The sequence below is a fragment of the Eschrichtius robustus genome, chromosome 14, assembly GCF_028021215.1.
Source record: "Eschrichtius robustus isolate mEscRob2 chromosome 14, mEscRob2.pri, whole genome shotgun sequence".
Taxonomy (NCBI): domain Eukaryota; kingdom Metazoa; phylum Chordata; class Mammalia; order Artiodactyla; family Eschrichtiidae; genus Eschrichtius; species Eschrichtius robustus.
The window spans coordinates 20,576,950-20,585,674 of record NC_090837.1 but is presented as its reverse complement, the minus strand read 5'-3'; the positions used below and the strand labels follow the sequence as shown (position 1 = coordinate 20,585,674).

General features: G+C 49.0%; 1 protein-coding gene across 4 annotated transcripts in view; it reads right to left on the bottom strand.

Moving 5' to 3' along the window:
* Window positions 1–4,187: 4,187 nt before the first annotated feature.
* Window positions 4,188–8,725, bottom strand: part of PRR14L (proline rich 14 like) — a 55,294-nt gene continuing 50,756 nt past the window's right edge. For 3 of the 4 annotated variants that reach the window (XM_068562290.1, XM_068562294.1, XM_068562291.1), the window contains one exon: window positions 4,188–8,466. In XM_068562290.1, the coding sequence (XP_068418391.1) occupies window positions 8,187–8,466 (280 nt within the window). In that variant the 3' untranslated portion in view covers window positions 4,188–8,186. The remainder of the gene's footprint in view (window positions 8,467–8,725) is intronic. The other variant, XM_068562292.1, reaches the window with a different exon arrangement.

Genomic DNA, 8,725 nt, shown 5'->3' with positions numbered 1-8,725 from the left:
GGAGGTCATGGCTCTCAGCACCTCATCTCATATCTGAGGCTCCACATAGGTTGTGGGCACAGAAACTTCCTATAGAAATCCCTAGCACAATTCTGCAGGGGAAGGTCATCAACACTTTTCAACAGTGAACAACAACAAATTAAAAGACATCAAGATACAACCCCTTACATTTTAAGTATATATATAAGCGTGGACGTGTGTATATATATATGCATATATATGTATACACATGCACGTGTTCCAACCCTCTTAAATTTTAAGAATATATACATTGGGCTTCCCTGGTGGCGCAGTGGTTGAGAATCTGCCTGCCAATGCAGGGGACACGGGTTCGAGCCCTGGTCTGGGAAGATCCCACATGCCGTGGAGCAACTAAGCCCGTGTGCCACAACTACTGAGCCTGCGCGTCTGGGGCCTGTGCTCCGCAACAAGAGAGGCCGCGATAGTGAGAGGCCCGCACACCACGATGAAGAGTGGCCCCCGCTTGCCGCAACTAGAGAAAGCCCTCGCACAGAAACGAAGACCCAACACAGCCAAAAATAAAATAAATAAATAAATAAAAATAAGTAAATTAAAAAAAAAAGAATATATACATATATGTGTCTGTGTGTATGTAAAATATTTATATATCAAAGCTTTAAGGCCTCTTTCCAGCTATAAAGTTCTATGATTTTAAGGCAATATGTGCCTGATTTGGGATTCTGTTCTATAAATTTTTAAAATAATAAATCAGTTCTAGATTGTGTCTAATGAGGAGAAGGGAGAGGTACTAGACAAAGAGAGAGGGAGGGAGAGAAGTTGGGAGAAAAGGAAGAAGCAGCGATGGAAACAAACACACCCATAAGGAGCTGCAGATAGGAAAAGGAGACTGTAAGGAAGGTGGCGGGTTCATGGGGCCCTCACTTCCAGCGCCCGGCCTCTTAGAGAACATTGTGAATGTTGTTCCAAAGCTGTGTTGCAGACCTAACTGCGGTGCGTGACCTGTACGCAGATAAATGTAGTTGGTGGGGCTTCTCCGGAAGCTCACAGGGTGGCGTGGGGTGCCGAAGTTAGAGCAGGCAGTTCAGAGGGTGGGGGGCGGGGTGTGGGCTGAGGGAGCAGCTAAGAAGCCTGCCTGACAGGGAAGGGAGCGGGAGAGGGAACAGGTGGGGAAAACCTCCAGAGATCTGAAGACATGGAAGCAGTCAAGTGAAGGGGTGGGAGAAAGAATATTTGCAGCTGACGGTACAGCTTTTGTGCAAAAAGCTTCAAGGCAAGAGACAGCATGGAGGATTTGAGGAACTAGAGGAAATTCAGAGTGTGGAGCGCCTGTGGGAAGCCGGGCTGGAGAGGCAGGTGTGGGGGGAGGTGTCTGGTTTGCTAGAGCAGATCCTGGGGGCAGGAATAGACCTGGGCTCTAACACTTACCACACAGGCGCGGCCAATTAATGTCTTTAAGCCTCAGTTTCCTCATCTACAAAGTGGGGATTAAAAACAAAACATCTACCTCATCAAGTTGTTGTGAGGATTCAAGAAGGTAATAAACACAGAACGCTTGGCACTTGGTCAGAGCTCAACAAACGCGAGTTACTATCCTTATGTGGGGGTGAGGGGAACCCGCAGAAGGATTTTAGGGGAGTGGTTCTGACAAGTGCGAAGTTGTATTTTACAAAGATCACTTAGGCTGCCAGCAGTAGGGGAAAAACTCATCGGCTGCTGCAGTACCTGGGTTATTTGCCGCCGAGTTTGTACACTTCCAGACCATTTTACCCTCTCCCAAAATCTGAAATGAAAATGCAAAAGGGAGAAAGATTCTCAAGACGATTCTTATCCACATGAGCCTCCACCCTCAGCATCCCAGCATGCCCGTGCCCAGAGGCAGGGATGCAGGCTCCAGGTTGGGCCGCGCGGGCCTACCTTCCAGGTAGATCTCACGGGCGGTGGTAACTCGACTGGCCCCGCCCCACCTGTGAGCTACAGCCAATCAGACGGCACAAGGTCAGCAGTGGGTGTGGCTGCACCAGAAAAGCTCCCGGTTCACCTGCGACTGGTCCTTTGAAGAGTAATTGAAGAGAGGGGAATTACGAGGTCTTCAAACACTCACAATCGGCAGGATGAAGAGGACCTCGGCCGCTCTGTCAAGCAACAGGGTCTGTTAATGAAGGCGGCCATTTATTCACCCATCAAGTGTTTACTGAGCCCCTACGACTTATACCAGGCACTGTTTTAGGTGCCTGAGGGGTCACAGGAGGGACCAGAGAGGAGCCTCAAAAATAAAGCGTCGGGGACTTCCCTGGCGGCCCATTGGTTAAGACTCCATGCTCCCAATGCATGGGGCACGGGTTTGATCCCTGGTCGGGGAACTAAGATCCCGCAGGCTGCAGGGGCGGCCTGAAAAAAAAAGAAAAAGAAAAAAAAAAAAAAGAAAAATAAAGCATCAGAAGTAGGATGTGGGGTGGGGGGAGACACACTTTTAGGAGTGATCTGGGAAGGCAGAGATCTGAACAGTGCCTGCGGGAACCATGTGGCCGTGTGGGAGAAGAGCCCTCCGGGCACAGGGGACGCTGGGTGAACATATCATAGGGAGGACCATGCCTGCGCTGGCCAAGGAGCTGCAAAAGGGTCCGCATGGAAGTCCAATACAAACAGCTTCCACCTCAGGAAAACGCAGAAGCAGAAGCACCGGCTGACAGCAAGGAGGGAGAAGACGCTGTAAGTTTGAGAAGGATGTTAGAAAGACTCACCGGTGACCCTGAAAGTTGCTGAAGTATTGGGAATTTTCTAGAACACTTCTCAAGAGAAGTCGCAGAAGGAACTGAAGAAATGAGGTCTCCATCATGTGAAGAGGGCAGGACACAGTGGAGGATTCTCCCATAGGTTTGGACCTCTTACTCTCAGGAGGCCCTACCAAGGCTAAGATTCTGTGATGGGGGTGCTAAAGGAATGACAGGGCCGTAGGTGATCATTGGCCTCTTCCTTCTAAAGGAAGAAAAAGTGGAGAGGATTCTTCTCCAGGTAATTGTGAAACCTAAGCAGCAGAAACACAGCTGCCAGGCAGGAGGACAGAGAGAGGTCTTGACTGTAGAAATCCAAGAATTGGAAGAAGGCCAGGAGGGGACATTGGGCACTGCTTTCCCTCTGGCCAGAGTAAGAACATCCTCAGGAATCTCGCTTCTATCTGGAACACGTAGGCGTGGTGTTAAATAGCCTTGTTTTCAGTCATTCTTTCACCAGTTTCCACTGGTTAAACAAAGAGTTGAGAATCAGAGGACTCACAACCTAACCTCATGTACAGCTGGGAAGGATATGAGATAAAAGGCAAGACCTTTTTATTTTTTTAAGACCTTTTAAAAAGTAAATGAATGTACTCCACCGTATTTATACTCTCCCAAGTAGCCTCCTTCGCAAGCTAAGCTCTTATTCCAGATATGTTGCTAATATTTGACATTTTGACCTGAATTTTTTTTTTAATTAATTTTTGGCTGTGTTGGGTCTGTTGCTGAGCACAGGCTTTCTCTAGTTGTGGTGAGCAGGGGCTACTCTTTGTTTCAGTGCGCGGGCTTCTCATTGCGGTGGCTTCTCTTGTTGTGGAGCACAGGCTCTAGGAGTGTGGGCTTCAGTAGCTGTGGCTCGCGGGCTCTAGAGCGCAGGTTCAGTAGTTGTGGCTCACGGGCCCAGTTGCTCCGCGGCATGTGGGGTCTTCCCGGACCAAGGCTCGAACCCGTGTCCCCTGCATTGGCAGGCGGATTCTTAACCACTGCGCCACCAGGGAAGCCCCATTGACCTGAATTTATTATTGCTTTTTCATTTCCCAGCCATGTGAGAAAATAAACACTATTCAAAAATCACACCTAGAATACTGGCTCGGCATCCCTACCCAACTTAATTGGGTGTGACTCATCTGAGTGAGTCTTGGCTGTTTCCAAATACCAAAGTCCCTCACAAGAGATGATCTGCCACCTGAGTAAATTTTAAAAGCTCCACGACAGTCTTGGAAGGCCACCCAGACGTGGAGCTCTACACATGTTCTGAGCACAGTGCAGTCCAGAAAATGGTGACCGCTTTGGAAGGGAAAATGCTTGTGTGATATATATAACTTTGGAATGTTTTATTAAAAACAACAGCAACCTCATGATATTACAGGTAGAATTTTAACTTAAAATGAAGCCATAAGAATAAAATAACAGCCTTGAGAGTTATTTGAAAGGTTTTCAAAAAAAAATTTCCTTTTTATTTTCATAAATTAACACACATAACAGTGGGAATTTTAGAGTCACAAACTACCAAACAGAAAAGGAACTGCAGGGGCATCATGTATGCCAATGTTACCAAAAATGTACAAATTTCACTGAACTATTGACCATGATAATATACAAACACTTCAGGCAGCTATTTACTGGCCTAGACCAGCCCAAAGAGATGCTGAGGCCTCTTGCCAAGAATTAAAATCCGATTCAGCACCAGAGAGGGGCTCGTGGAGACACACAATGAACAAGCATCCAATCTGAGAGAGTGCTGTGCTAGATGGCAGGCTATGCGGGGACCCTCACTTCACAATAAAAATAAATAGCCTTTGCTGCTCAATTTGTGATTAGATGATAGTACTAAACTTTGATTTCAGTAAATTAAGCCTTCTTCCCGGCCAGCTTTTTATACAGGAAGTTCAGTCGTGGCAAGGAGCCCTTCCCTCGCATGAATCCAGGAAAGGATACTCCGCACCTCTGGCCAGCTACTTAAAGACTTTGGATACAGCCACCCATGATGTGGTGTTTCAGAGGTCCTTTCCATGATACTGGGGTGGGGGAAGCTTACAGAAACAAAACACAAGGGAATTAAAGAAAGCACCAACTGCATACTCCGCCCCCAGGGAATGGGAGAAAAGTACCACCGTCTAAAAGTTGGTCTTTCGCGCATCTTGATGTACATTGATTATGAGATGAAATCCCAGCCTGGAGACGGAGCACTGGCTCTGCGTTCCATCAGGCCGCACCAAGCCTTGGACCGGCGGCCCCAGTCCTGCACTCTGTGCAGCCCTTAGCCTGGCAGACAGGGAACCAGCCACAGGGGGAGGATCATGCCCAGAGGGTGGGATCTGGAATCTACCTCAGGTTGTCTCTGGCACTCATGCAAAAGACCCTTTCAGGCAAAATTGTGACAAAGTGTCATGATTTTCACAGCTCTTGGAGGAGCACTGTTTCAGGATTCACAGCATGAGTTTCTGAGCTCTTCAGGCTCCGAGTAAGGCAAACGCTGTTATGTCTCTCCACTGTACCTCCCTCAGCTGTAGCTCTTAGAATACGGTCAGTAAAAAAAAGTGGACATGATCTGCTTGAACAGGTGATGAGGTACATTTAAATTAATAGAGAAATGTAGCTGGAAAGGAAACCAAAAGAAAAGAGGAGGGGGAAGGTGTGGGGGGGCAAATATAGCTATAAACTGACAGATGGAAAACACTATAGTTGAAAGTTTCAGTGAAAAGCTGACGTGCAGAACCCTGACTGGACCTGAGATTTCTCCTCTCTTTCCCATATTAAAAACACTAAGTGTCTTTGGGTGGTAAGTCCCCATACTCAGAAACTGTACCAACTCCCACCCCAGAACCAGACCTCCTGTAGCTATGGGCAGGTGGCTGGCTCTGAGGACCACAGACTGCAGCTGGCTAGGCCAATGGTAAAAATGGATGTTAAGACAGGTGTGGCTGAGCACGGCTAGAACCCGATGTGGCAACTTCAGGTAAGCAATTTCAAGTTTGCAGTGGGGGCCCCTTCTTAACTTTGGAATGAGGAAGGGCCTTGGCCAGACGCAAGCCAAGAATCACAAGGAGAGGGCTGGCCTCAGCGGAGCTTTTTCCTGTGTTCCCAGGACAAGGAAGGAACCCAGGTCTCCACTTCCTCCAAGCCCCCATTCCAAATGCCAATGTTCCAAATCATTGCTCCTGGCCCTGACAAGTGCCACTCCTGCAACGGGCAAACTTGAAATTGTATCTCCGTAATGTTGGTGATGCCACAGCTGCACCCACGTCAACTTCAGTCTGCCACGCTTGCCACGTTGCACACCTGTCTACACTGGCAATGGAGCTGGCAAACAGGGCTCTGTAGATTTGCTGGGAGTTTGCAAGCTGTCCAGCAGGAGCTTCCTAAAAACGTTTGTACAAGGGCACAAACTCATCCCACTCCCTTAAGCAAAAAGACAGAGAGAAGCATTTGTGTCTAAGGACCCTGTCCCAGGAAGGGAGAGGTATTGAGGGGAAACACAGGTCGTGTCTACACAGTCTGGGCAAAGCGAATGCACAATGGCAGCATCTGGTTTGCATTGTTCAGAGCTGGTGCGGAAGCCGGGCTCCCCTCTAATGCTCCGTGGCTGTGGCCTTAGAAGCCTCCGTGGATCACCAGGTGTGTATTTCACTTACTAAATGCTCTGTCTGAGGCAGTGGGCCTACAAGACAGATGTGGCACTTCGTTTTTCTCGCACTGTCAGTTTTTCTGCTCCAGTGTGGCACAGACTGTCAACCTGCAAAGGAAAGGCACATAGAAACCCCCACCCCCACCCCATCCTCCCATCCCATGACAGACGGGGAAACCAAAGGGACCCAGGAGACATGATCCAGGAGGGCACCACTCACTCCTCTCACAGACTGACTCGAAAATGTCTCTGGAGCTTTGACAGTTCCCATTGGCGCTGCTCCACGGCAGTGGCTCCTGGGAGGATGGGAGAGGTGACCAGTGTCCTGAGGCTGGGCTTAGCATCCCACTCACCAGCCAAGGAATGTTAATTCTCTGCACTCTTGTTTTGAGAGAGAGAGAGAGAGAGAGAAAAAAGATAAAACACAAGGGAAGGGGAGGAGGGGAAGCAAGGCAAGGGCACACAGGCCTTAAGTGGGAAAGGAATGAAACCTCCGGGCTTGTGGCCTCACACGGCACGCTTCTGGTCCTCTGACCACAGGCTGCCGCAGGCACAAACGGAGAAACCCAGAGATCTCTGTCTGGCATTCTACCAAACTTCCAGTAGGTCTGACGCAGGAGCCCAGAGTACAGTGAGCTGCCCTCCAAGAGGGCTGGCCATGGAACTTCGTGACCCCAGCCTGTCCTCCTCCCCACTCTGGAGCGGGCTGCTCTGGCAGCTGCGAACGCTCTGGGTCGGCTTCATCACCACCTGAGCCGTCGTGGATGCCTTTGTCATGGACCACCACTTCAGATGAAACCCACTAAGACCACACCCAAGCTTCCAACTTTTTAAATGACTGGGGGAGAGACCTGCTCTTAACTTCCGTCATTAAAATAAATACCACTACTTAAGCAAGAATGAGAACCCAGATGAGAAATGAGTCGCACTAGGAGCTGGAGGCAGGGAAGGGGCTGCTTGAACACGTCAACGGGAAAACGGCTCTCGGCTGCCTCACACTACGCACCGACAAACCAGGTCAAATGCCTGTCGTGTGTTCTGAAGACGTGTACTGTCTTTCTCCTTGATGTCTTAAAAAACTGCTTTAAAATCACATTTAAAGGCTCCAAACATGCAGCAATAATTAAAAAAAAAAAAGGGAAATAAAACAAATGAAAATAATCAACACCACCACATTAAAAAGTGCAACTTACTTCAAATGGGGCCTGGACGGGCTCCTCTGGCACTAGTGACCCACAGTCACAGAGGGGAGAAAATGATGGGGAAAAGCCACACACACACACACACACACACACACACACACCTGGTTCTGGACAGATGGGCTCAAAGGATTAGAAAACACAGCAGCTCATCTTTCCTCAACTACTGAAATGAGCCGGTGAGACCACACGGGACAGGACGCCAGGTCCCCCTCCCTAGGCCACGTGTCTAAATAATCTTGGTCTAGCACCACCGTAAACGACGCGGAACTTTCACATGGACGTGCAAATGCTGTGAGTCCTTGGAAACCTAGTGTTACTGAAGGTATGTGGTGTCCTCCTCCTTGGATGGCAGACAGTGTGGGGAGGAGGCCGACATCATTCAGGACCATTTCCAGGAGAAAGGGAGCGTTCCTGAGGTTCTATACTCAGCAGTACAAGTTAGAGGACCCTCTTTCACCAGTTCCTAAAAAGGCTGCACCTTGAAATAGGTAAAAATCCATAGTTTGCATTTTGAGTGGTTTGGGCGGTAGGGCAAAATTAGGCAACCTCTTCCAAGGAGGCCGGGAAAGTCTAAAGTTGAGACCCCCCCACCTGAATCGCTTCTCAACAACCGGACGACCGCTCCTGCTCCTCCTCTTCCTTGGCAAAGAAGGTCTCCAGTTCCATCAGTTTCTGTATCAACAGAGCATCCAGCTCTTGACTCTGCAGTGCCGCCTTCTGGGCCCGGGTAAAGCTGCCTGCCACCTTGACCTTACCGCGAGCCCTCCTCTTCCGTGGGACTGTGAAATCCTGAAACTCCAGAACTCGCTTCCTCTTCTGTTGGCTGATTGAGATGAGCGTACCATTCCGTTCCTTAGGTTCCTCAAAGATGGTCTCTAAACACCTAAGGGTGGAGCACAAAACAGAATCACCAACATGCTCACCCTGGGGGCCACCAACCCTCCCAGTCAATGGGCGCTAAAGGCTAACTGCTCCTGACAGCTCTTTCCTCTGGTCTGCAGCTATTTTTTGATGACAAAACACATATATCTATGAATATGTAGTACAAGCACATAGTGAAGAAATTTAAACTGGACAGGAGGGTAAAGAATAAAAGTAAGATGAACCCCCCACTCCCCACCGCGGCAACAGCAGCAACAGTG